The 26,778-nt window shown below is 56.1% G+C and overlaps 2 protein-coding genes across 2 annotated transcripts; both read right to left on the reverse strand.

The window, feature by feature from the left end:
- Nucleotides 1-1,374: 1,374 nt before the first annotated feature.
- LOC104346806 (P2Y purinoceptor 1) lies at nt 1,375-2,430 on the reverse strand. Its single transcript, XM_009951674.2, has one exon. It carries the CDS (start codon nt 2,428-2,430, stop codon nt 1,375-1,377), a length of 1,056 nt encoding a protein of 351 aa, XP_009949976.2.
- Nucleotides 2,431-7,864: 5,434 nt separating this feature from the next.
- Nucleotides 7,865-12,327, reverse strand: CCN5 (cellular communication network factor 5). Its single transcript, XM_086474894.1, has 5 exons — nt 12,268-12,327; nt 9,658-9,874; nt 8,792-9,043; nt 8,419-8,612; nt 7,865-7,888 (listed from the first exon to the last, which is right to left on the reverse strand). Exons 1-5 carry the CDS (start codon nt 12,325-12,327, stop codon nt 7,865-7,867), a joined length of 747 nt encoding a protein of 248 aa, XP_086331020.1.
- Between the last annotated feature and the right edge of the window lie 14,451 nt (nt 12,328-26,778).

Raw genomic sequence — 26,778 nt, forward strand, 5'->3', positions numbered from 1 at the left:
ACGGCTCACAACCGAAAGCGTTAGGTGTTTATTTGCTCTTTAGACATATTAACTCTGTCTGAAAGCCAGCCGCGGCTCCCTCTGCGCAGCAGCAAAGGTGGGTCTGTGCGAGCAGCAGCTGACCATGATAAATAGCGGGCTTTGGTCCAAAGAGCGCAGAGTCCATAGGTCGACACTTTCCCAGAGCGGGCTGAGTTTAACTCACAATCCACTTCCTTCAGCTGAGCTGCAAGATCTGCTGCTGCAAATCACAGTGCTCCTTTCACAAGGAGCAAAACGTTCATGGTGGGGAGCACCAAAAGCAAAAACCAAACTGCTGCTTGGGAGCCCCTGCTCTCCCCAAAGCAGGGATCCCCACGACCCCCCGCAGCGATGACAGACGGACTGCCCTCGCCATCCAATCTTGCCTTCGCAAGCCTTTGAACCAGTGTTGCTTCTCTTTTTTTGAATGTCTGAGTTTTAATAGACATGTCTAATCCCCTCACAAGGCTGAATGCAAGAGCAAGATGCAGCCACCCACCTGAAGATTTCAGAACTCTCCTGGGATTTGCCTGCTGAAAGCAGCAGTCCAGGCTACTGCAGCCATTCGCCTTGCAAAAAAGCCACCCTCAACCAACAGCCTCCAGATACTTTAAAATGCCAATTTGTTGTTGTCTGCTATATGCTCTTCCAAAAGAGGGTGAGTAATGCTAAAATTCCTTTTTCTTCTGTGAAAGGAGGTGGGTAGTAGAGGATAACACAGATCCTGAAGCAGCTCAGTCACCCAGGAACAACTAACCCAGGAACTGGCACAGCTTAGTCATATGTTTAAAACCTGATATTTTTATGAATATTTCCATTTCCAAAGCACTTCTGCCCCTGCAAAAGTTCACCCTCTCAGCTGTCCTGCGACCCGGGTAGTTAATTACCAATGCCCTCTCCTTAGGGGAAGGAGGGAATCCTGTCTCAAACCCATGTCCAGGGGGAGAGAGGGGATGAAGCGGGGGGGGGACACAAGGCATCGTTCACCCCTGTCCCTCACTCACTGAGGAGCTCGATGAGTGGCCAAGGAGCCAGGGGGCTGTTAACCAGCTCAGACTGCTGCATTGGAGACTGGACTGAGAAATACTTCAGGACTGGAGTAAACACAATGTTTATTTCTTTCCACCTCCAGGCATTCTGTAGGCAAAATGGTTGGGTTGAGTAGCTTTGGTCTAAAACCTGGTCCCAGTTTGCTCTCTGATGACAGCAGTCCTGTCTATCCTGTCTCTAGTGTGAGACTGGAGCTGGTGACCATCTCTTTGCAAAACAGGCATCAAGGTGGGGGGACTGCTCCTGAGAAGGAGCCAAACGCAAACTGGAGTGGTGCATTCTTTGGAGGGGGTGTTAGGTACCTCAGAGCTCATCAGAAGCCTCCTCTTCACAAAGAATGATGGTCATCTTCTTCTCATCTGACTGGCACGAGCTTTTCGTCCTGAAGGTGGACCCCAGGGACTGACTGGCTCTTTGGCAGATGTTCCTCATACGTGACATGCAGTCTTCACTGGTCATCACGTAGAGCAGGGGGTTGAGGGCACTGTTGAAGCTGGCCAGGCCCCGGGTCACCTGGTAGGAGATGTAGATGTTCTTTAAAGCCTGTGTGCAGGACCCTCGCAACTGCCAGCCTCGAGACAACAAGTTGAGGTTTCGGAAGATGTGGTAGGGGAGGAAGCAGATGGAGAAGATGACCATCACAACAATCACCAGTTTGATGCTTCTTCTCCTGAGGCTGAGGTCTACAGTGTCATTCCTGCAGAGCACTACCACCACGTGGCAATAGCATCCGATGATGATGAGGAATGGGATGACAAACCCAGTCACGGTAATGGCTGCGGTGTATGGCAAATAAATGCCCAAGTTCTCGTGCACCGTCGTGTCGTGGCACCGCGTCCCTGTGTCGTCCATCTTGCTGAAGGTGAAATCAGGAGCTACCTGCACGATGACCCACGCCCAGACTGTCGTGCTGAGCCATGCCGAAGAGGTGGCCCCCTGGCACCTGCCCCGCGCCTTCAGCGGGTGCACGATGCCCAGGTAGCGGTGGACGCTGATGCAGGTGAGGAAGCCGATGCTGGCGTAAAGGTTGAGGTGGAAGAGGCCACGGGTGATCCGGCACCAGCCCTGCCCGAAGAGCCACACTCTGCCCCGCAGGTAGTAGCTGACGAGGAAGGGCAGCGTGCTGACGTACAGCAGGTCGGCCAGGCCCAGGTTGCCCACCAGCAGGCCAAGGGGATGGCGGGCGCCCTGCCGGGGCCCGGTGCAGAGGTGCCAGAGCCCCAGCCCGTTCCCCGCCAGCCCCAGGGGGATCACCACCAGGTAGGCGACGGGCAGGAAGCGCTGGGCGAAGGCGGCGTCCACGGGGCACAGGGCCCCGCTGCCATTGCTGGGCCGCGGGGCGAGACCTTCCGTGGCCATCGGGCGCTGCGGCAGCCCTGCCCACGCTGGGGTGGCTGCTCCCGGGGCGGTGCTGGTCGGGGCAGCGCTCGGAGGTGCCGGTGCCCCGGGGAAGCGGTGCCCGTCCCTCGTGGCAGATGCGGGGCAGCGCCGTGTTCCCTGGTGCAGGCTGCGGCTGCCCTCGCCTCCCTGCTCTTGCTGGGCCCGGCCGGGGGGTTTGGGGCGCAGGGCTCTCCCCCGGAGCGTGGGGAGGATGTGCCGAGGGCCGCCTCAGCGGAGAGCCTCGGTGTCCGGTGGCTTCCGCCACTCCCTCGGCGCCTGCCGCCAGCCCACTTGAGATATTTTGAGCCGGGCGCCAGGGACACGCAGGCCCCCGGCTATTTCAGACACCATGCGTGCCTGGAGGGAGGAAGGGAGCAGGGAGGGCGGGAGAAGGGTTCTGCCTCGAGGCGGGTGGGAGATGTCTGATGATGGGGGCCAAAGCTTTCAGCCTGCTTCTGTCCCACTCGGGGTGGAGAGAAACCCCCCCATCCCTCCAGACTCAGGGCTGGAAGGCTGCACCCCATGAGCTGCCCCTCACGTCCACTGCTGACAGCCTTTCTCCTGGCCCCACTGCTCAGACCGTGCTGTCCGTCCAGAAATGCCGGGAGTGGGGGTAAGGCAGAGCCTGGCAGCTTTCCGTGGGGTTCGTGCTGCCAGCCCCGCTCCAGCAGGCAGCCGGTGCCGCAGACAGTGCCCGCAGGCAGAGGTGTGCCCGGGTGCCTGCCCCCAGTGCAGGCAGCAGTGATCCCCAGCTGCACCTTCCCTACCACACACGGTGTAACCTGCTCTTGCTGCCTACTTCTACATCCTTCCCCAGACAGAAAAATCCTCCCTGCCCCAACCCCTTTGCACGGTTTTGACCCATGCGGGGAAGAATTGTGAGAGAGGCTGTGACCTTCCTCTCCTGCCTTCCCTGTCACAGGGGATGTCATGCAGAAGACACCCAGATACTCTGAGGTTGGGGCAAGCGCTAAAACCAGTGCCCCCAAAGAGGACCCCCAAGGAAAGACAGCCCCTGTTTGCGTAGCTGAGCAGCTGATACAGCATAAATGAGGCCAAAAATAACTATCTCTAGGCACAGGAGTAAACAGGTCAACAATCAGAAGGGAGGAGGTTTACACTGGCAAGCCGTAGGGAAATGACCTTGGCAAAAGGGCCATCTGCTTTCCTGAAGCTAAACCTAGGGCAGGGGGTGTGAAGATGCTGATACCTCATCTAACAGGGGGTGGGGGGGAGAAGGGAGGGAGTCCTGCTGAGCCATCCTGGCGGTCCTTCCCTCCTTGGGAGCAGCTGGACATCTCTGCTGGACCATGCTCAGGTACGGCAGGTCAGGGCCAGCGTAGGGAAGCCCAGGCCATGGGATGGTGGTAAACACTTGTTGTGTCAGTGTGTTGACTCCAAAAAGTGTTTGCTAGGGCAGATAAATGATGGGAAAGGCTGTAATTTCCTTCCTACATGGTAAAATCTAGCCACTGCAGGTGTGCCCTGAGAAGTGAAGCTTAAAAGCTGTTTCCATGGGGTTAGGATATGGCTTTTCTGAAGTTTGTAGAAGCTCTGGTGTGTCTGTGCTCCTGGATTAACAGCCACAGAGGAGGGGATCCATGGGGGTTGTCCCCTCAGGAAGGCAGTCCTCCGTGCTGCCCTGCTCCTGCGCCCTTCACCTGCATGCATTTCAGCTGCCCCTGCAGCCCGGGGTTGGGGTGGCACTTGCAGAGCAACTTTAGGGAGGTGAGGAAGTGCAGCGAGATGAGAGGAACAAGATGCAGAGAGGAACGAGGAGTGGTCCCCTTTGTCCCAGGGCATCCACTACTGGGAAAACTGAGGCAGAGACAGCAGCTGGCTGTGAGGCTGTTGTAATCGTGGGAAGGGTCACAAGCTGCTCTTAGCAGCGTGGGCAAAACTTTCTCTGTCTCCAAAATGATGGCCTGGGGCTGGGTGCCTCCTGCCATAGGAAGAGAGGAGCAGAGCAGGGCACAGGGAGCACTGCCCGTGCCTGGCTGCAGCCCGTGCCCTCCTGGGCCTGCTGGTGGCACAGACCTGCTGGTTCCTCTCTCATGCATGGCTCGCGTGTCTTTAAGGTGTTCACTTGACCCATGATTTCACTCGTGATAGAAGTGCTACTGCCCAGCTTCGCCCAAGCATCCCATATCAGGCTGCTCCCCTCCGGTGCCCGGCTCCAGCACATGGCAGTGATGCTGCTGCCAGCGTGTGCAGGGCAGTGGGGGAGCACAGGGCTGGGATAGCTCCTGCGAGGAGCAAACACGTAGCCTGAGCGATGGGCTTTCAGGCAACCAGTTCAAGGCTCTTCACCAACAGCTAAAAAAGGGCCTTGATCTACTTATTTACCACTGCACTCTTGTGCTCAGGGAGGTTTAGCTTTAATGAGCAGCTCATCCAGCCTTTTCTCAGCCAACTCCATGCTTTTAAAAATCATCAACCATGAGAATGGCTTGGAAAAAAAGAATCTGATACGTGTTGTTTGCTCATGCAGTAGCGCACGGTTTCTCCTTCAGCTGCTGCGTGTGCTGGCGCTGAAATGAGCTGTGATCTGTTGCTCACTGCTGGTTCGGGAATATGGTTGTCAAATCGCATGCCATTTATGTGTGCAGAAGGGCAGTATGTCCTGAGGACAGGAGTGAATTGTTTTCTGGTTTTGGTGGGTTTTCATCTTTACAGGTGACCACAATCATCTGTGGATGGCAGAGTATTTATCTACTGTCCCACAAGAGCAGGCAGAGTCCAGGACCCGCTGTATCGGAGACCACAATAAATGTGATCCTCAAATAACCACAGGCCTCCAGGGTAGCAGGGCTTTAGAGGGAAGAGCAAATATGGTGAGCCTGGCAATCAAATTGCAAGAGTTGATTTCCCTGTATTCTTAAGGAAAAGTAACTCTGATTTATTTAGATTTATTAATTCATTATTTAGATGTTTTCTGCTTAGTGAATCAGGGAGAAATGACATTTTGCAGAAAAAAAAAAAAAAAAGAAAATTAGAGCAGAGGTGTGTTGAGTCATTTCTATTTGAGATGAGAATTACAGATTGCTGCTTAAAAAGTGACCTTCTGAATTTTAGCATCACCCAGAGGTGTCTGGGCAGGATTTGGAAGGGGGTAAGAGCCCTGGCAGCACTCTCTGCCAGCAGCTCACCCAGCCTTGGTGGCCATGTCCCAACATGCTGAAACAAGAACTGGCTTAAAACCAAGGATTTTCAGTACACAGATTGTGTCTTACCCACATCAGTCGAGGAACGTTATGGTTTTAAAGTCTACGTGAGGCTCATGTCACCGTTTTTTTTTGGCATGGCCACTGCAGAAGTGAAAAAAGTCAGCAAAAGCTGCAGGACTGGCCCACATTCATTCTGTGAGGTGCTACCTGCCAGAGATTCACCACGTCCCCCATATCAAACTGAAGTAACGATTTGTATTCAGGCAGAGCACCAGATGATCACAGTAAATAATTCTCTTTGTAAGCAATATTTTACTGCATGAGCAGTGAGATTTATTTTTCTTTCTTTTTTTCCCCCAAGAGGTGACTGAAAAGCATCCTTGACATTAATTTTATTTTCAGCACTTGCAGGGGCTGGGGAGTGGGTGAGTGGCTGCCTTGGCCCTGCTGCCTTTCCTGCTGCTTGTGGAGAGGCTTTCCCCTGGGCAGGAGAGGGGAGCTCCCTCTGCCACTCAGCCTTTTGCCCCTGCATCCCCAAATCTGCCCTGGTATTGCCTTGGCCTGGGTTGGGAGGACAGTCAGATGGTGATGGTGGTGGCAAGATGCTGGGGAAATCCTGGTCTGGGGTGAGCAGAGGAGGTGTGGGGCTGGCGGGAGGAGGGATGAGTTACAGGGGGAGAATTTGGGCTTTGGTTTTTATGGAGGCTGAGAAGAGGCATGGCCTGGTCTGTGCCTGGGGCTGCAGACTCAGCAGTAACACAGCCAGCACCACGCTGTGCTCTCCCACACAACCTGGCAACAAGTGGAGACCCAGGTGCCACTGCGGCCAGGGTTGGTCCCATCGGCAGAGCAGATGGAGCTTACGGCTGGGTAAAAGCAAAGGGGCGGAATTTAATCCAGGATACAATATACTGTAATGATGTTTCCAGTGCTTTGATTCACTTTTTTATTTTCTTTTTTATTTTCTTATTCTAAACAGCCTGAATTGGGCTGTCTTCAAGCTGGAGGACTTTCCTGCAGCAGCCAAGCTGGCCATGAGCAGCAGGGCTCACTGGAGCCAGGCTCACCCTGCCCAGACAGACCCAGACAAGCTCCACACCTAGATGAGCACATCTTTATTTTCAGTTCCACGAATACACATCTCAACTGTCCAGATCTCATCTGAGCACATCACCTAAACCACTGCTCCTTTCCAGTTGCCCTTCTCTCCCCGCCGTGGGACGCGCGTTCCCTCTGCACGTTTGTGCGAGGCCGTTAGAGGGCATTTGGGTTTCATTTTTCGATCACCCAGAAGGATTATTGCTGTGAGAAAGTAGAGGCAGAGCTGCCAAGCAGCTCTCCTGCGCTGACTCTTGCCTAGCTGGAGCAGCTCCAGCCCATCAGGAGACGGCCCCGACTCATCTTTGCGATTTGTTTTCTCTTTTTCCTGCTTTTCTTTTGGCCTTGGCTCGCGGGGTATGTGCTTGGATGGCAGGCGGTATGTCTGGTGCTGCGGAGCGGTGTCTCCTGCGTCTGAGCTCCTCGCTTGCCGAAGCCCTGCCAAACCGCCAGCGCTTTGGAAAGGAGGAGGCCAGGCGGAGCAGGAAGGTTCGTGTTTATTCTGGAGAGATGCGGGGAAGGTGAATTAGAGCTGCCATCAGGAGGATGCCTCTGCCCATGCCCAGGAAGGTGGCTGCTGGGTTGCAGGGTGGATATCGTGGCATGGCTGAGCTTGTGCACGGTCGAGCTGCTCAGCCTGGCGTGGTGGTGACTCGTGGTGTGCAGCTCCTTCCCCAGCGGGGCAGGGTGTGAGGGTTCCCCCTGGGGATTTGGGCTTCCAGCTGCTGGAGATGGTCTCTCTCGCAGCCCCTGCAGAGCAGAGCTGTGTGCATGACGTGGTGGAGGAGCAGCATCACCTCTCCAAAAGCCCCACCGATCCAGGAAAGGACCAATTCCTGGTTTCTTGGATGGGGTTCACCTTGGCAGGGTTTCCCCATTTCCCATTTCATTCAGCCTAAGAAACTCAGGGATGCTGCCCAGTAACCTTGCCTGGGGCAGTGGGGTGCACAGAGGGCGCAGGTGGTGGGTGATACGGGGATCTCGTTCTCTATTTCCACACTCCTTTGCAGCCAAAGTCCACCAATTCTTCCCCAGTTTCCCAAGGGACACATCCTCCATCTCCACCAAAACCACAGTGCCGTGGGCTTGTGCCAGACTCTTTGCCGGGATGAGGCGTTGGCTCCGGGATGCAACCAGGGTGGGCACAGCTACAAACGACCTCCTCTTCCCCTCTGGAAAGGCAGAGCAGAGAGTGATGGGGAGGTGGAGCTGGGTGGTCGTGTGTCCCCCACATCTAGGGAGCAGGGGCATGTGGTGCTGCAAGTGCCTGGCCTCAGAAAGCGCAGGCAGCATGCGAGCAAGGCAGTTTTGCACCATGTCTGCGCTGGACTGTGCCGGGCTAATTAAAGGGGTGGCAGAGCCACCTCTCAGGCATTCCCAGGGAGCCAGGCAGGAGCTGCAAATGCACCTCTGGCCATAGGGGCAGGTCAAGCTCACCTGTGTGGCTCAGGGTTATGTGGGATCTACAGTGCTCTTGGATTCAGACATCCAGAGACTGCAAAACTCAGGTCTGAACCTGCCAACAGCTGTTTCCCAAGTGAAGTTTCAGGAGAGGGTTTATCTGTCGCTGAGACACATGGCTGAGGCGGGGTGATGGGGTGCCCACAGGTGATGGGGGGGTCCCATGGCTCACGTTGGCTGGCATTTCCCTCAGTCAAACCTGTTGCCTAGGGGCACCAGCTTCACCAAGGCCCTCACTTACCGCTGGGGATGCTGCCGGCAGAGCCGGGCAGGGTCTGGCCATGCAGAGCCGCCTCTGAGTCTCCAGCCTGCAGTAGCGGTTCTGGTTGGAGACGCGGGTAGAAAAGCCCACGCCGCAGGTGACCGAGCAGGCGCTCCACTCCGTGCCCCACTCCTGGCAGGGGTATGGCAGTGGCGGGGACGCTGCCCCGGGGGCTGGGTGGAAAGAGATGAGGGGAAAAAGGGTGGTTGGAGCCAGGCGCTGTACAGCGTGCCCTGCGGGCCTGGCCCTGCATGGCAGAGAAATGTGCAGTGAGGTGTTGCCTGCTGATGTTCACTGTCTGGCGTGAAGGGACCATCCCCAGAGACCTGCGTGGGCATGTCCTGCATCTTACCTGTCCCAGCATCCCGGCGGAGGTGCTGGCCCTGGGCTTCGCAGATCCACTCGGGGCAGCACTTCCCCGGGACCTCCACACGCCGTGGGTAGGGGCAGTCCGGGGTGGGCAGCCGGATGTCCTCCTGGCAGAGCGGGATGCAGGTGAAGCCCCCATCCAGGCAGCGGCACTGGAGTTTGCAGCTGGGCTGGAAAACCTCCCCATCTCGATAGACCCGGCCGTTCACCTCACAGCCCTCCTCGCTGTCTTCAACTGCAAGCGACAGGGAGCCCGTTAGGGACAAAGTGACAGAGAGATGTGGATGGCAGAGGGGACTGCTGCAGGAAACTGTGGGGCTGGCACGAAGGGACTGAACAGGGGGGCAAGAGAAGTGACTGAGAGGTGTGTGCGGCAGACACAGGTTTGCGGCAGTGTGTGCATCACTCAACCTCCTCCCCTTCCTGCCTCCTCTCCTGATCTCTGTTTTTTCAAAGCAGCAGCTCACTAGTTGGTAAGAAACCCACTGCCCTTCAGCTCTGACCCTGCTTTTCAGGGTTTTCAAGCTAGAAAAACTTTCTCTGAAATTTCTCTGCAGGACCCACAGGCTGCAGCCCCAGCAGGGTAACTGTGGCAACCCTGGGACCCCCATGTCCATCCCTGCTCAAACCACCCTGAATCCCCAGTTGGTAAATGGCACGAGAGCTGGCTGGAGCTGCAGCACAGCCCCATGGCCAGGCTGTGTGCATCAGCCTCAATAAAGCTGCTTTTGGAGCCTTAACCGCTTCCTTGAAAGTGCTGTGGGATGTCTGGCACTGGCCGGGGCCCTGGCTGGAGCTGGGCTGGGGGCACAGGGGCATCCCGGGGGGAGCAGACACCCCTGTGCTCACAGTTGCAGGTGGCTCCTGTCCCCATGGTCGCTGCACTGTAGTCGCAGACGAGGCCCTGGCTTTGGTCGCAGACGTGGAGGAAGTCACAGGGCTCTCCCAGGCGCCGGGCGCAGATCTTACAGCAGCCGCAGCCGTCCAGGACCAGGGGGGACCCACGGGGGCAGTGGGGTGGCACCCATGGGCAGTAGCATGGTCTCCGGCACAGCTGGGCACACACCTGCAGAGGCAAAGCCATCACTGATTCCACGCAGGCCGTTTTTTGGCTAACGGCTGCTATTTCACTGGGGCAGCCAGATAACCTCTCAACCATGAGGGCAGATTTTTGGTGGAGGGAAGCTCTGCAAATCCACAGGAATATGGTGAAGCAGCCTGGAAATCTGCTGTCCTGTTTGGGCAGAGTATGATGGGCACCTACGGAAAACCAGGGAGAATCAGGGGTCCCCAGCACTCCGCAGGATGGGAACGCAAACGCACCACTGCTCTGAATACACAGTGGGAGGAGGATGGAGCTACGAGGCAAACATCCCAGGCAGTGGTGGTTATTTAATGGGGCTGGTAGCCCCAGAGGCAGCTGCATGCTGCCCTAAGCAGCCCTGCGGGAGGGAGGGCAAGCAGCCTGCCCCTGTGCCTGCCACCGAGGCAGCGGGTTGTGCCCAGCCGGAGACGTGGCTTTGCAGGGGCTGAATGTACACGGTGAGGGCACAGCACCTCATGCCGAACAGTCTTAGCAGCTCTCATTCATGCCAAGAAACCGGGCAAGGCATGGGCAGGGAGGGAACTGAAGCCAAGTGAACATCACTGCTTTCCTTCCTGGTCCAGCTGCCTCCTCTGCCTGTCCCTGCCTGCAGCACCCTCTGCCTGGCCTGACCCGCTGTGCTACCTGTCCCGCGTTTTTGAGGACAGGGAGCTACATTTCCCCTCCCAGCTAGACTGAGTAATCACCTCGGCAGAGCTGCACACCGCAGTTGTTGGCCTGCTCAGCCGGTTGTTTGCCAGGGATGTGCCTTGCAGGAGTTCACCCAGGCAGGTAGGTGTTTATATCCACGGCTCGTTCTGCTTGCACAATTACCCTGGCACGAACAGCTTTTGCAGGCAGCACTTGTGCTCCCCTCATGTCGTATCTGACAGGGCTGTTGCATATAGGGCCTGAAGCCAAGTGATTTGGCTCTGCAGTTCGGAGGTGAATTCTTTGCCAGTACTGGCCTAACAGCGTGTGCACACGTGTGAGCCCCCCGCAGCAGCTCCGAGCCGCTCTCGGGCAGCCCTGCCGCTCTGCTCGCCCCACAGCCAGCACGTGCAACGCAGGCAGCAGTTCAGCGAACGCGCAACCAGAAAATTCAGCCCTGTGATGGTCCAGATAGTGGTGTGTCTGCTGAGACAGCCAAGAGATCGATGGGCTTAGCTGGACCATGTGGATTTTAGACCGTTTTTCTCTTTTAGTTTCTCCCAGTAGCGTCAGGTCTGACATGACCAGTTAGACAGAGAAAGTGGGTACTCGTGTGCTGTCTGTTCCCCTTTTGCAGCGGTTCAGTTTGGTTTTTTATGGCCCTGTAGAAATGTCAGTGCCAGGAAATAAAATATATCTGAAATGAGCTGGGCAATCTGGGTCTTGTTCTAGTTTTATCAATGAGCAGCATTATTAGTGTGGGAGAAACCAGAGACTCACAGCAGGGACCAAAGGACTGGCTGGGGTGGCCAGCTTTGGGCTGGAGGCACGAGGGCCCTTGGTGATTCTCCAGGCACTCATTAGCACCCGAAGCAGGAGTCATTTCTCTGTCACAGCTTACCCAGGCAGCCAAGGGCATTTTTCATCTTTCAGGAAGTTGCTATTACAAATCAATGTTTTAGGAAGATTAGCCAAGCCAGCTCCATTATTCCGTTTCCCCCTGCTCCTTGTAATTAGCTTGTCTTTAGATGACAATTTGGCTCCTGTCAGAGATCTTAACTGTTTGGGAAAGGAGTCAAATAGGCACGATGCTGCCATGATGTCCCTGCTTGCAGAAGGTCTGCCTTGGGATTCAAGCAGCAATTAGAAGAACTTGGAGCTGAGATATACCCCAAACTTTTCAACTTTCCTGTTCTCTGCACAGGCAACTATTTTCACGCAGAGTCCAAGAGAAAGAAAAATAAATCACCACGACAACCCAAATCCTGTCGGAGACATTGGCTTTGCATCCCAGGGAGGGGGAGAGCTGAGTAATGCTGGGGCTGGTGCTCGCTGCTTGGCCCCCTGCCTCGGGAGCCTGGGCAAGGACCAAGGAGTCTGCAGGAGCTGCTACCACCGAGCTGCTGCTCCTCCGCTGCTGCTCCTTTGCTCGCAGGGCCACATACCACAGCCCCGGGAGCGCTGCAAGGGATGGGCGAGCAAACAGAGCGCATTGCTGTCATTCCTGCACGAAGGACGCCCTTGGCCCGTGGATGTTAAGACCCCGCTGCTTAGTTGCAAATGTCTCTCCCGATCACAGCTCTGCCCCGGTGGGACTGCATAAACACAGCCTGTCTGCCAGCCGGCTCGTTGTAACACCCCAGTCCTCCCTGCATCTCCCTTTGCAAGAACGGGGTGCTTCCCCCAGTAAGGCTAAAGCCACCCCAGGGCCCCATCTGCCTTACCTTGGAGAGGATGCAGAGGAGGGAGAGGAAGAGGAGCTGCTTCTCCAGCTGGAGCCTCATGCTGCTCTCCCCTCCGCCACTTCAGCACATCACCCCCCAGGCAGTTTGGAGGCGGAGGCGTGTTCGCAGGTTTTAAAGCCCCGACTAGGTCCTGCTGGTGTTTATACTCTCCCTGCTCTGATGTCACTCACAGGCTCCAATATAAACATGAGCAGGTTTGGACAAGCCTCAAGATTTTCTTTTTTTTTTTCTTTCTTTCTTTTTTTTTTTTCCAGCCCACATTCCAGCTGCCATTTCCACTCCCCTCAAGGTGAGAATGAGCTGCCCACCGAGGCAGCAAGTGAAGGGAAGGGACGCTCTGCTGGGGGAGCACAGGAGAGGGGCTGGGGAGCCAGGCTGGTGGGGTGAACCAGCCCCTGGCTGCAAGCTGAGGCTGGGAGGGAAGATCCACGCCACTTCCTACTGATCAAGGCCTGCCCAGACAAAGCCGGTGTCTTCCCACCGGGTTTTGAAGGGTTTGGTGGGGCCACCATCTACTCTGGGACATTGCCACGACTAAGCAGGAGCAGGGGACCCACCTTTATATTTTAAGCTAAGCTCAGTGCATGGCAGGCTGTGGGAGAGGGGTGAGCTGCCCGTGCTGTGCAGAGCCCTGAAGTCAAGGGCAGGAGCCCGTCCCTCTGTCGCTGGGGACAGTGCGTGACTTGCTTTTGACTGCCAGCAGCTGAGCCTGCAGCAGTTTGCCAGGCAAGCTCTCCAGGCACTACAGGGGAGCTTCCCTCTCCGTTCCTCCGGCACAGCGAGAGCTGGAAAGGGATTTGCTGTGGTGGTGCTGCTACCACAGCATCCTCTGTCCTGCGTGGGGCTGCAGCTGCCCGGGGAGGCTGCTGGAGCAGGGGGGCTGGATGCACATCTTTGCCTTGGGTACATGACGCAGAGAGGGCTGCAGACTGGCCCTTGCAGAAGCACTGCTGATTTCAAGCCTTGTAAACCCCACTCAGCTCCTGAAAAATTATGGCTTGCCTAAGTGATCATGAGAAATTAAAATCCAATTTTGGGGAAGAGGAGCAGGTGCTCAGGATTTGCCTCCCAATGCTTTATTGCTTTTCAATCTGCCCTTTGCAAACTTTCCTTGCAGCTGCTCTGTCTGGGCAGTCAAGCCTGGCTCTTTGGAAAGAAAAAATTAAACATCTCAAGACCTTCAGAAAACTGAGCCCCTTCACATTCCCATCCCCCAGATCTTATCGCGGGATGTAAGAAAGGCAATTTGTGAGTCCAGAGCTTGAAGGAAAGGCCTGAGCTCACGTAAGGATGAGGGATGCCCTGCAGCTCTCCCCGCCTCCTTCCTGCACCCCTCTTGCCCACAGGACGTGGTCTGGGGGCCAGGAGCGCTGCTCCTGCCCTGGCCAAAGGGACGGATCCTGGAGGCTGTGCACAGACTCTCCATATCTTGCCAGCATGACGAGAACTGATTCTATATCCCATATATTAAGATACACATTGGCAAACACCCAGGAGGCGCTGGGTGCTGTATAAGCAGAGCACAAAAATTATGCAATTAGGAGTGATGCCCATGCCTCCATCCACCCTTTTTTCCCTTCCTTTTGTTTTTGTTTTTGCAAAACAGGTCCTCAGTCACCTGAGCAGCAATCCCAACCTCAGCTCCGCCACTTGCCATAGCCTGGAAGCCAGGGCACGGAGCAGGGAGGGCACAGCCCAGCAGGGAGGAGTGTGCAGTCAGAGCTCTCCTGTTACCACCCCGATTCTCCACTTTGGTTTTGCTTCGTTAGCTGCAATCAGTCTGTTAACAAGGTCATGGCAGCTTGTGGAAGTACCAGGCCACCTTCCAAAGGTTGCTATCATTTGTCCCGGCACTGGAGTCCCTGTTCATCGCGGAGGAGCCCCAGCTCCCTGCATCACCCAAGCCCTGCCCATCACAGGGAAGGCGTGAGGACCACACACTGCTCCATCCTCACTGGCAGGGACGTTCAGGCCCTACTGATGACGGGCACTTATAAGCCAGAAGGTTCAGTACTGAAGGTTAGAGCCACATCTCACGCTGCTGCTTTCTGCTCTGCTCCCTGGAGCTGGTGCCCTCCCACCGGCCACCACGTTTCAGATGCCGCAGCTCAGCCAGACACCCCGGAGGCGGCTGCAGTGCCTCTATCAGCAACAGCTCCAGAGCCGTCAAAGCGCTGATCCAGCCTTGCCGCAGGGCGACAGCGAGTTCAATTCATTATTCCAGACTTGTGTTTATTAGGGACTCCTGATTAATGGGCATGACTTCATTTCCCAGTTGGAAATCAGGTGACAGTCTAGTAAGGGAAATAATAACCTCTCCTCGCCCTTAGTGAGCATCTCTGGGAGCAGCCAACAGCCCGTGTGTGAGGCCTCGGGGGCAGGGGGGCACTGCCTGAGGGTCTGGGGCTCAGGGCTGCCCAGGGGAGCCCACTGGCGATTGACCTTCCCCTGCCTGCCCTCTCCTGGGTACAGGTTTGGTTCTTTGGGGTGGGGATCCCTTCTTTACTCTCTCCATCAGCTTGGGACAAGAGGGGACATTGCTTCTCGCTTCCCCCACCTGATGTCACTGTGATGTCACTGCAGTAAAGTGACATCACTGGGATGGTATGACATCACCAGGAAGCTAGCAGAGCTCAGGCAGCAACAGAGAGCTGCAGCACCGAGCCAAGCAGCCAGACAGGTGACAAACCCATCATCCCGTGCCTGGCCAGCTGCCTGTACTTCAGATGGCATTGGCAACACCCGGTGGTACCTCACTCATTTTTGGGGTGCTCAGAGGAGCCGGCTGGAGGGGTACCCGAAGTCTACAGTGACTCTGCCTTCCCGAGGAGGCTTTTCTGTCGGTGACATGGGCTTCAGCTTCCCCGGTCCCACGTGCCAGCAGCATGGGGGCTGCAGGCAGAGCCCAGCAAAACAACACAGCCCTTCTGCAGGTTTTGATTTGTGAAGCTGCACGAGAGCAGCACGTCAGCAGTTCATTTTGTAAATACTCAGTTATAACCTTCCCCCCTGGAGCACGTACCCCGTATGTGTCCTGTACCATACATGTGATTTCATAGCTAGTAATTAAGCCCATATGTTGTGCTATGCTGTTTCCATGGTATTATTGTCAGGTTTTTTGGGGGATTGTATTTTTTTCTTGTGGTCAGTTGTGCAAGAAAATAGTTGATACAGGGATCCGAATACATCTCCTTTGAGTTAGCCGCTGGCAAGCTCTGCTGTTTCTATAGAAATGAGGGAACTGACCCAGTGAATTTACATTTTAGACTGCTGGTATTTTTCATGTCTGTGCCATTTAATGTGCCATTGTGAATAACACTGCAAAGCTCTCATTTGCGCACCCTGCTCAGCTGAAATTGCATCCATCTGTGGTGGATATAGACCATATTCTCCCTCCATCCCCTTTGCTCAGGACTCTCCCCTTGCTTACTCTATGCTGTGTGTTGAACATCCTCCCTAGAGCTGGCTGCAGTCAGACCAGGGTCTGGACATCCATCTTTTCTGGGGAGCACCTAGGCTGCCCTGGGTCCTTGCTGGGTCTGTTTCCCTTTGTATCAACAGTGAAATCATGGGTCTAGGGTGAGCCCGGTTCTGTACCTTGGCAGGGAGAACATTCCCTTTGCTTCTGGGCACTCATGGCTCAAATCCCCACTTCAGGGGAGCAGGGCCGTCCATGGAGGGAGGACAGCACTGGTGGGAAAGCTAGACAGATGCTCAGCTTGGAAAAGCCAAGAGCCTTGAGCCGAAAAGGAGACGTCTCAGGTCTCCCTCAGCTGTTGGACACTTTGGGGTGGCTGCTGGCTGGTTTTCATGAGACTTTTGGAAACACCCTGGCTTTGAGAAACTTTGAAATACCTTCATTTTTGGCAGGATGGGAAAGTTGTTTCCTCCCCAGAATGAATTCGGCTCCAGTTTCAAACAGCAAGAGCCGAGAGAGGTGGTGATGGCCATTTCCATCCCTGTCTGGCCATTTTTATTCCCTCTGGTTCCCACACCTTAACTGGAGAGCGGAGCCGAGCTGGGAGGACTGGCCACCCCGAGGGACGGGCCAGGCAATCTTTTACCTTGAGGTCACAGCTTCCACCCCAGACCCGGGCTAGGAGAGACTGAAAGTATTTACCATCTGGGGCCCGTCCAAGTGACTTACGAGAAAAGAATTCAGGGCTGCCGTCCAGTTTCTGATGGTCAGGCAACTACATCAGAAAACCTCGGCTTCATCTGGGACCAGCTGACCCCTCCAAGCTCCCAGCCGATGTGGTGAGGGCAGCGAGGGAGCGAGCAACAGCTGGCCATTGCCCTCTCCCAAGTAGAAAGGGTTTTTCGGATGGGGGGCTTGATCCTTCACCATTTTCCAGGCATTTTAAAGTAGATTTTGTTAGAACGAAGCGCTGATAAATGGGACTCAGTGCTGGTTCTGGTCTCAGATCCCAGCATTGCCAAGAGAAATGAGCTGAGCGATTACACGGGGAGCAAATGGACTATCACAACCAAGAAAGGCCTTGCTTAGCCAAAACTATAGTGAGATCTCATCATTCAGACTAAGGGGCTTCTCATTAGTACAGCCCACCCTTGTTGTGAAAGGACAATGCTTTTTCTTAATAGACATACCAAAGCCTGGGCAGTAATTCTGTGTGATTTTTTTTTTTTTTTTGCTGCAGCCCAGACAAGAGCAATTAATAATTGTCCCCCTAAGTTAAACATTCAGATAACCCAAAGAATAAGACTTTTGTAAAACAAAGCCTGGAAACTTCAGCCAGATGAGTCTTTCCATTATTATTTGGAAAACAGTGTCAGAAATCATCACATATCAAACATTATGATCCTCTGAGAATTTATTTTTGGTATCAAACATCATCAAACATAAACTTCTTTAAAAAAAAAATCTCACTAGAAGTTTTGTCTTTCAGACAAGATATAAAGCCCAGATCCTGACCTTGTGTGGTTACTGACAGGCCCTTGGTATTTTCCATGGAGCAGCGTGGCTAACTCAGTTTTCCTGATCAAATTGCTCATTCTTTTTGACTATCTCTGTTTTTCTTGTGGTTTCAGGCTAAAATAGACAGCGTGTTTCCTTCAGTTCTTGTCTTGCTCAAGTGTGGTATGTGTTCTCACGCAGCTGCCATGATCCTTGCAGCATCGAATAGGCTGCAAACTGAGGCATGCACTAAGGTACAGCCAGTGAAGCTTTTAGGTCTCGACAAACTCACCTTATAATGGCAGCCAGCTCTGCTTTAGAGCAGGAGAGTTTAAGTGACATCTCTGTTTCCTTCCTGCTGTCTGTGACTCTGGGAAGACCTTTGAGGATCTAAGTGTTGCTCCCATGCAGCAGCTAGTGTCGTGCCTGGGAAGCAGGTGGTGCTGGAAGAGGTTTGGGTGACACGGGTTGTGCCTGTTCCCAAATGTCACAGCCCTTCACACCCCCAGGGCTGGTCTTGGCTCGCCAGCAGCAGGAGCACTGTGAGCTGGAGCAGGATCAGGGTGGATCCAGTGTGCTAGGACTGTGTGCAGGCAAGGGAGGGTGATGGTGTTGGGATAGGATGGTGCTGGGGAGGGACAGTGACCTGGGGCAAAGACAACCCACCTTGGCTGGCATATCTCCAGTGGATGCTCTGCACAGTCTCCTTGCAAACTCCTGGTTGTTGCTGGGACCTTCCCAGAGACCTTATGCAGCAGGCACTTCTTAGCATCCTTGCTGATTGGAAAGAGTCTGGCCCATGCAGGGGAGCAGCTTTCAGCTTAGACACTGGACACGTCAGCGTGGCTGGCTGGTCTGTGGAGGACTGAAGAGCTACCACTTCGCCTGTCTTGCGCCAGTGCTTCGTTCACACTCAGCACTTAAAAAACCCAAATGACTGGTCACCACCCAAAAACAGTTGGCAAGGGGACTTGCTGCTACTCCCCAGGGCTCATGCCAAAGGCTTTGGGGGTGAGTCCTGCTTCCTACCTTCACCCCAAGGAATAAAGCAAGGGCTGGGCTCGCTCTCCATCTCCCAAGCAAGACTAAAAAGGCTGAGGCCAGTGATGCCTCCATGTGCAGAGGGTCCCAGGCCCCCAGCCTTCCCCTATGCCCCCTCCCAATGCCAGAGACATCTGGAGACATCTCCCAAGCATGCACTTCACATAAACCACCTCCTTTTGTCCACATCCCCAGCCAAGTCAATAAAGACATGACTGAAACCTCTAGTGTGTGTGTGTGATCCAGTTGAGAAAAACAAACCTCTTGGTCTCACTACAGTTATGAAAGCAGCGATGTCGCCTGGAAAGTATGTACCAGCGAGCAAAGAGAGCTGCCTGTGTCGCGGGGCGAGCGGAGGAGGTGGGCACCAGCTCAAATATGACTCAAAATCAGGGGAAATTATTTCTGATGAATGTAATTACTTCGGCTCCAGCCCTGATCAATATGAGGAGCTAAAACGCCCATAAACCAGCCGAGAATGTGAACTATGCAGAATGATTTGTAAAAGGTGTTTGGCTGGGCGCGCTCTCACCGAGCTGTCAGGCTGCCCATGGGGCAGGGTGACCTGCTGCCGTGGGAGGTGGGAGAGCGGCGACGTGCTAATTGCAAACCGGTGGCCCCTAATGAGAATCCCCCATGAAGGAACAGGGAGGCGGCTGCCTCACGCAGGTCCCAAGTCTAATGAAAAGCAACCAGCCTGCTTGGCTGGGCTTCTTTTGTGCTCTGATCTCAAAGCAAGAGCCAAGACTGGCCCTTTACAGCTAGGCTGGCTTATGCTGGCCTCTACGGTGTAGGGAAGTTTCAGTGGGCTGGCACCCAGTGCAGCCCAGGCAGGGGCTCTGCACAGGCACAGGGGGGGTGCTGGAGACCTGCAGGACCACAGGAAGACAGCTGGAGGGGACAGTGTCCTCGGACCTCTTGTTGGCTGAGCCCAAGCTATGTCAAGCATGGTGTCTGCACGGGAGAGATGCTTCCTCCTCAAGGGCATGGCTGTGTCTTGGGGAACTGCACCCACAAAAGCAGATCAGGAGGAGGAAGCGCAGCTTGGGAGATCCCCTGCAGCAAGTCCCTGCGAAGCTGCGGCCATCTGGAGGTGGCAGGAATTTCCTCCTGAGAAAGCAAGCAGAGGCTGGGGGATGGTGTCCTGGGGCATGGGGCTCTCCCGTGAACTGGTGGTTTCCCTGATGTGGTGAGGAAAGGGAGACTGGAAAACCCCACTATGAAAGCCTCCCACCACCGAGGCTTCTTCTCAGGAGAGCATCCCCAGAAACCACAATGGCAAAGAGGCAGAGATAGGAAAAGAAGATGAATGGAGCCCCTGGGCTGAGAACTACCTGTGCCCTGGCACCACAGGGCAGAAGGAGCTGGAGTGGTGAATGCTTCAGCGTCGCCCTTGAGCTGCTCCGCAGGCTCAGAGCTGCAGTTGCCCTTCAAACAAGGTGATGTCTCCATCACCGGTGGTGACAGCTCCATCTTTACCTGGCAGTGAGGCTGCAAGTTACAGCCACCACCTGATGCTGCTGCACTGCAGCCACTCCACCTCGCTCCCACAGGACGCTTGATTAGCAGTTGCAGAAAAACTCCTCGATTCTTATTTAATGAGTCTCCATTGGCTTTTAGCTGTGCAAGCCCTGCCTGTGTGGGGTCCCTGCACCCACAGCCCTCCTGGCCATGGGAAGGGAGAATGTTCTGGAAGTTTTTCCTTTTCTGGCTAGAGTTTTTTGACAATTTTCTTAAAAAAAAGGGGGGCGAGGAAAAAAAGCCCATCCATGACTTGTGACTCACTGGGTTGTGTCAGGCTCTGGATTAGCATCTGCTTGTTCTGGGCTGGTCCCTTTCGCCACGGCTTGCCTTTTCTGCTTGCATAACTGTCCAGTTCTGTTTCTGGCACAGAGACCGGCATCTCCCTGGCTCTGACTGCACCGCCAGGAACAACTCCTCCAAGGAGCCTGCTGGTGAGTTCCCTCTGAGAGCTCTGACAATCTGGGACGAGAGGAGCCCACCGAGCATCAGAAAGCATTGCTGCCCTGCCAAGCTGGCCGCAGACCTCTGGGACCATTGCAGAGACATCTCGGCAAGGCAAGCAGGGCAGTGTTGTGAAAACCATGTGTGCCTTGACAGCAGCCCAGATCCCTGCAGCCCCCAGTGAAAAATAGCAGGAACTCCTGCCGGGGGTCACCAGAGCCAGGTTCCCACCCGCAGCCATCACCTCCACCCTGGGAAAAAGCCCAGCGGCTCATGATGGAGCTGCAGCAAGACTGCCTCCTGCCCTCAGCCATGCTGGGGACTGGGATGGGCTGGGCTGTACTAGGAATTGCAGGGTATCCTTCATGTAGTCCTCAAATCAAGACCCCTTATAGGGTTGGGTTTCTACCTGCTGCAGGGCTTTGGAGAGGGAAATACAGAAAAGGAGGTTTTGACTGATGGGGCTGTCTGCACCTGGTTGCCCAGGACTGGCGATGGCAGCCTGACTGTGGCTTGGCTTCTCCCAGGAGCTTCCCTCTCTGGTTTGGAGTCAGCCAGAGCTCCCAAGGAGCATCTCACAAGGCAGTTCCTCTTGTGGACCAAGATCCGGGAAGGAAAACGCAGCCTGGAAGCCCTGGCACTGTGGGCCAGGACAGACATCTGCTCTCCCTGATCCGGCTGAGCCCAATAAAGGGCAACATCTCTTACAGGTACTGCCAAGGCAGCAACTTAGAGCATGGGAAGCAGTATGTGAGTGGGACAGCCAGGCTGCTTTTCAGCCCTCGCTAACAGCTGAGGCTGGAGGGGATGTTTTAAAGTGCTTTTGGCTGCCATGCATGCTGTCCATGCCACATTTCCAACATTATCTCTCTCCTTCCTGGGGCAGGGAGCTCCCCAGGCCACACGGAGAAATCCTGGTCTCCCTGTGCTGTGATTTTGCTGGAAACCACATCTAGCACAGCATAGTTGGGGTTAGGAGAGCCGTTTCCCCAGCGGTTGGCTGCACTCTCCACTGCCAGAAGCTGACCGCATTCAAACCCTGGTTTTCTTTGCATCCCCTGGTCCTGCTGAGATGTGGTCTGCCGCCTGCGCAGGCAAAGCCACTCTGCTGGCCTGCCATCCAGAAAACACGCTCTGGATCGCCTGTATGAGAATTAAACACAAACACTTTGCAAACCGCAGTCCTTGAGCATGAGGCAATGAGCCGAGAGCTGTCAAAGCAAAGGGGAAGATCCTCCAAGCTGCGCAGGCGAAGGCGAGCCAGCCTGGTACGTGTGAGCGGAGAAGTGACGAGAGCAGAGGCTCTGGCTCCGAGGGACATCAGCCACCCTCTGTGTGCGACCCTGGCTTTGAGATCTCACTTTGCTGCTGCCGCTGTTCACCAGTCCCGCATGTGATTCCCATCACAGAGGTGGTGCTGGGCATGAGAGGAGACTGGTGGCACAACCTCTGCTGTAGACCAGCTTCCTTGTCCAGCAGCTTGGCCCAGGGATGCTCTGCTCAGCCCAAGGTCCCCACAGCAGGGCAGAGCCACGTCTCCAGCCTCGGCTGCTGCAGCCTCTCTCCCTAAACCTGTGCCGTGACAGTGCCGCTGTGCCTTCCCCAGCGTTACACTCACCCTTATGCCACCTTGATGGCACCAAAGGTGCTACAACATATGGAGAGGCAGCTTGAAGGTTCTGCAGTGACACACAGCCTCTGCTTGGACCTGGCCACATCCTCCACAGCCTGGTTGTCCTCCCTGTCTCCATGCAGGACCACGGGCACCTGCTTCGAGCCAGCTTTCCTCTCCCAGGACTTTTGCCTCCCTGGGCTGCTCTGCAGGGTGAGAGCCCAGCCTCACCCCTCCTGCCTCTGAGCCCAGGCCCCTGGAAACATCTGCAAGGAAATAGCTGAAGGTATTGAAAGTGGAGGCAGGAAACGCTCCGAATTTTTTTTTTTTTTTCTAAATATAATGACACTAATGTTGTTTGCACTATTAAAAATAGAAATCAAGGGAACCTGCCTTTTTCCTGTTTGCTTTCAGCTCTCGCTTTCCTGCCTGTCTCTGCATTCTGAGAATCTGCATGAAAATAAACTCAACAAAAAAGATCTCAGCAGTGCGCAAAGCAGAGCCAGATGAGTTTGACCTTGGCTCCAGCTTCCCCAAGAGGGGGCCATGCCCTCCTGTGCGGCATGGGGAGCCTGAGGCTGTGAGCTCCCCACCTTAGGCAGCTGTCCCTGCAGGCTTCGTGCTGCGGTGGGACCATGTGCTGACCCTGCTGCTGCTGCTGACCTGGCCACTCTCACTGGGTGTCTCTGGGAGTGTGTCCACCCTCCTGCACCGCACATCCTGGCTCCAGTCACGTTCCTGACTTTCCTAAGTGTCCCAGTGCAGCAAGTCATCTCTGAGCAGCACTGCTGTTTGTTGCAAAACTTTTCCTCCTGTAGCTGACAGAGCCATGCTCACACCTGGGGCTGGATCTGCTGATGTGCTACTGCAGGAGCAAAATCCACCTGCGCCCACCTCTCCCGCTGGAGCCGTTTCTCCAGATGCCTGTGGCTGAGCAGGAGTACATCTCTCCATCATGCCCTGCATGTGCCCATTCCCAGGTCTCCCTCCCAGCCTCCATTGGTGCATTGGGAGGATTTTGCTGCCGGTCTCTCACCAGCTCATTAAAGCGCAATGGCCACACTCAACACCTGCACCACTGAATTCAGAGGCTGATGGATTCAAACTCACTTTGACAGCACTTGAGCCAGACCAGGACACTCAGAGCTTGAGGGATCAGGATGTGGGAGCCAGATCCCTGCCCTGTATGGGGAAAAGAAAAGCGCCAGAGCACAGCAAACCGGCCAGGGAGACAACGTCTGAACAGTAACGTGCCTTTCATTCGGGAGGCAATACTGCACCCCGGGTCAGCGCGACTGTGTGCCTGCTGCAGGTGTTCAGCTGAAAAGCTAGGCGCTCATTTTTCAGCAGAGCAAACTGGGGTGTGCGTGTCTTGGATGGAGGCTGCTGCCTGATTTATTACAGACTCAGCTCTAGGTGCCTTGGGAGAGTAAGTCCTGGCAGAGGATGAGAGGCAGGCGTGTGTACGGATGGATTGCAGCACACAAAATGCTGCATTGTAGTAAGACTGCTGGAACGCGCCAAAGCCGGGCGCAGGGAGGATGAATGAGTCCTCTGGCCTGGTTTGCATTCCTCAGCCCTCCCTGTTCCTTTCTCTACTTGGTGAACGGGGCAAGCGGGCAGCCCTGGGCTCTCGGTCTGTCTTGGAAAGCCACAAGGCAGACAAGCACCGGCTGGGAGTGTCGCTGGCACTGGCCTGGCAGAGCACATGGAGCACGCTGGCAGTACTGGGGGACCAGCTTTGCTGTGCCACAGGTGCCACCCTGCGTGCAATGACCCTCAAAAGGCTGATTATTGCAAGGACTGGTTTTCCATAGAGTGACAACTTACTGAGTTGACCTCAGGTTGTTCTTTCAAAAGTCTTTGGTTAGCTGGAAATTAGGTGTTTAAAGTGTCACTGGATTATAATGAGTCACGGTCTGGGCCACTTTTGTATCAGAGAGGCAGTTCTCCTGGTTGTCACTGGAAAGTCTGCATTTGAACATGGCATGATGATATTTAAAAACCTCCACAAGAAGCTTCCTTGAGTTTTCTCCCCCCCCGAGCTGCTTTCCTGGCCCTGACATAGCCCCAGCCCTTGGTAGCCAGCACACCTCTTCTGCAGCTTTTTGGCTGCCTCTTCCCTGCCAGACATGTTTGGTCCCACCAGTGCCTGGTCTCTTTGCTGCCAGCGAATGTTCAGGTCTTTCAGCAGCGGTGTGTCAGCAGTATCCAAAGGGGCCATTGATTTGCAGAGTGTGACAATGTCGTGGGCTGGCGGATCATGCCTGGCTGCTAACAGGACACCCCTGCTGATGGGGTTTCGTTGCTGACTGTGCTTCTGAGGCCCATTTAGGCACCAAACCTGTGGTGGAAACAGGAGCCTGACCCCACCTGGTGCTGGTCAGCAACCTGTCATGGTGTTAACTGGGGCTGAACCGGAACAATTGACAAGAGGATGGACATACAGCTACGGGGACTGGCAGCCCATCCCTGTGAGCTCCTCTCCTACTTAACACGGTCCCTCTGTAAGGCACAGCGGGGTGACTGTCCCGATTTACAGATGGGGGCTGAACCACAGGGACTTCCCAGGCTTTCCCCTCTGTCCAGTCCCACTGCTGACCTGCACAATCTCCCGTCCTCAACCGATGTCTTCGGTGTGAAGGGGGAATGGGACACAGCCTCAGCATTGGGGCTGACACCGGCGGAGAAAACAGCCCTTCAAAGGACTTTACTCACAACGTGTGTATTCGAACGCTCACCTTCCTTTCCCCAACCAGGCCGAGAGGACAAACCGAAGGTCCCGGGGGGCAGTGGGCAGCGTTCTCTCTCAGGGACATTCCCTGCTGAATTGGGGCCCATCACCCCGCATCACCCCAGCTCCGGGCGGCTGCAGCTGCGGTCTGAGTCGGGGCGGGAGGTGGCGGTGCCGCAGCAGCCCCCGGCCCTGCAGCCCCTGCAATCCAGCAAGCCCCAAACCTGCAGCCCCCCAACCCCGCAGCAGCCCCCAGACCCGCAGCGCCCCCAGACCCACAGTCCCCAACCCCACAGCAGCCCCCAGACCCGCAGCCCCCCCAGACCCACAGTCCCCAACCTCACAGCAGCCCCCCCGGCCCCCCCGCCCCTGGCCCCGCAGCCCCCCAACCCCGCAGCAGCCCCTGACTCCGCAGCCCCCCAAACCCGCAGCCTCCAACCCCGCAGCAGCCCCCGACCCTGCAGCCCCCCAACCCCACAGCAGCCCCCGCAGCCCCGCAGCCCTTGGCTCCGCAGCCCCCCAAACCCGCAGCCCCCCAACCGCGCAGCCCCCCAACCCTGCAGCAGCCCCCGGCCCCGCAGCTCCCCAGTCCCGCAGCCCCCCAACCCCACAGCAGCCCCCCAACCACGCAGCAGCCGCCTCTGTCCCGCAGCAGCCCCCCCCCCGGCCCTGCAGCAGTGCCCCAACCCCGCAGCAGCCCCCCAACCCCGCAGCAGCCCCCCCCGGCCCCACAGCAGCGCCCCAACCCCGCAGCAGCCCCCCCTGTCCCGCAGCAGCGCCCCAACCCCGCAGCAGCCCCCCCCGGCCCCACAGCAGCGCCCCAACCCCGCAGCAGCCCCCCCGGCGCCGCAGCAGCCCCCCAACCCCGCAGCAGCCCCCGGCCCCGCAGCTCCCCTGTCCCGCAGGCCCCCAACCCCGCAGCAGCCCCCCCGGCCCCACAGCAGCGCCCCAACCCCGCAGCAGCCCCCCCTGTCCCGCAGCAGCCCCCCTGTCCCGCAGCAGCCCCCCCTGTCCCGCAGCAGCCCCCCAACCCCGCAGCAGCCCCCGCAGCCCCGGCCCCGCCGCAGCGCACGGGCTCTGCCTCCCCCTCGTGGCCGCTCTGCTCGGGCTCGGCCGGGCGCGGTGAGGGGCTGCACGCCTGGCCCCGCACCCCCCCGCACCCCTGCCCCGGGCTCCACGGCTGCCCCCCGCACCCCCGCCCTGCCTCTTCGCTGGGTGCCCGCCCGGTCCCCGCGGGCGCTGGGGGGTGGGGGAGGCCGGCGGGCTGCTGGCCGAGCCTGTTCTTCCTTCGCTCAGCACCGTTCCTGGATATTTACCTTTCGCTTTTAAGCAAAGCTTTTCCACTGCCACTGGGGAAAAACTTTTTATAGCCAGACTTGCATCACGCTTGGGGAATGGTTGGAAACGAAGCCAATTTCACTAGAGACAGCTGTCTAAAAATTGAAGCTGTTTTCTTCCCAATAATCTGTTTTCAATTTCTTCTGCAGCCCTTGAAGCCACGAACTGAACAAAACAAGAGCTCCAGGAGATCCTATAGAATATTAATTGGGTCAGGGCCCTGGATTAGATAAATTAAAGCGTCTCCAGAAATTTCCAGCTCGACACAGTGAGGATCGGTTTCTCTTCAAACATTTTTTGCTGGAGCAGGAGGCCATGCCCAGTCTGCCCCAGGGCTTCCAGCCGTCTTTCACCAGAGCAGCAGCCAGGCAGCCCCCCCTGTGCACCCCAGCAGCACCATCCCTGCTGGGAGCCAGTACTGGGGAGATGGGTGGGAGCGCCTGCCTGTTCCCCTTCTCCCTCTGCTGCTTTTCCCCTTCACCTGCCCTTCTCTCTATCTGCTGTTTCTCCTTTTAATAGCACCCGATGCGATAGCCCCTGCCATTGATACCTCTGCTGGTGATCTGCAAGCCCAGTTTGAGGAGTGAACGTCTCCTGGGACCAGGAGCCCCCCGTGTGCTTGCTGTGACCCTCAGTTTGGGATCAGCCAGACCCTAGCTGGTACTGCAAGGTGGGTGATCTGGTCATCCTGGGATGGCAACCTTGAGCTGGGACCAGGGAGGACAATTAACATTACTGCTCCACTCTCCAGATCTTAAATCTGTGCATGAAAATAGCTCCTGCATCACTCAAAACCACCTACAGGCAGGGTGGAGCAGCAGGGATGGACGGATGCCAGGCCCAGGCCCTGCTGTCTGCCAGGTTTAACAGCTCCGTAGGGTCTTG

This window comes from Leptosomus discolor, chromosome 17 (assembly GCF_034619465.1).
Source record: "Leptosomus discolor isolate bLepDis1 chromosome 17, bLepDis1.hap2, whole genome shotgun sequence".
Lineage (NCBI taxonomy): Eukaryota > Metazoa > Chordata > Aves > Leptosomiformes > Leptosomidae > Leptosomus > Leptosomus discolor.

Excerpts from the sequence above, each read along its gene's own strand:
- LOC104346806 (XM_009951674.2), bottom strand. The coding sequence starts at position 2,430 with ATGGCCACGGAAGGTCTCGCCCCGCGGCCCAGCAATGGCAGCGGGGCC.
- CCN5 (XM_086474894.1), bottom strand. The coding sequence starts at position 12,327 with ATGAGGCTCCAGCTGGAGAAGCAGCTCCTCTTCCTCTCCCTCCTCTGC. Across the intron at positions 9,875-12,267 it reads TCCTCTGCATCCTCTCCAAG|GTGTGTGCCCAGCTGTGCCG; the intron begins GTAAGGCAGATG and ends TTGCCTCTGCAG. Across the intron at positions 7,889-8,418 it reads TGCCGGCAGCATCCCCAGCG|AGGGGAAGAGGAGGTCGTTT; the intron begins GTAAGTGAGGGC and ends CTGCCTTTCCAG.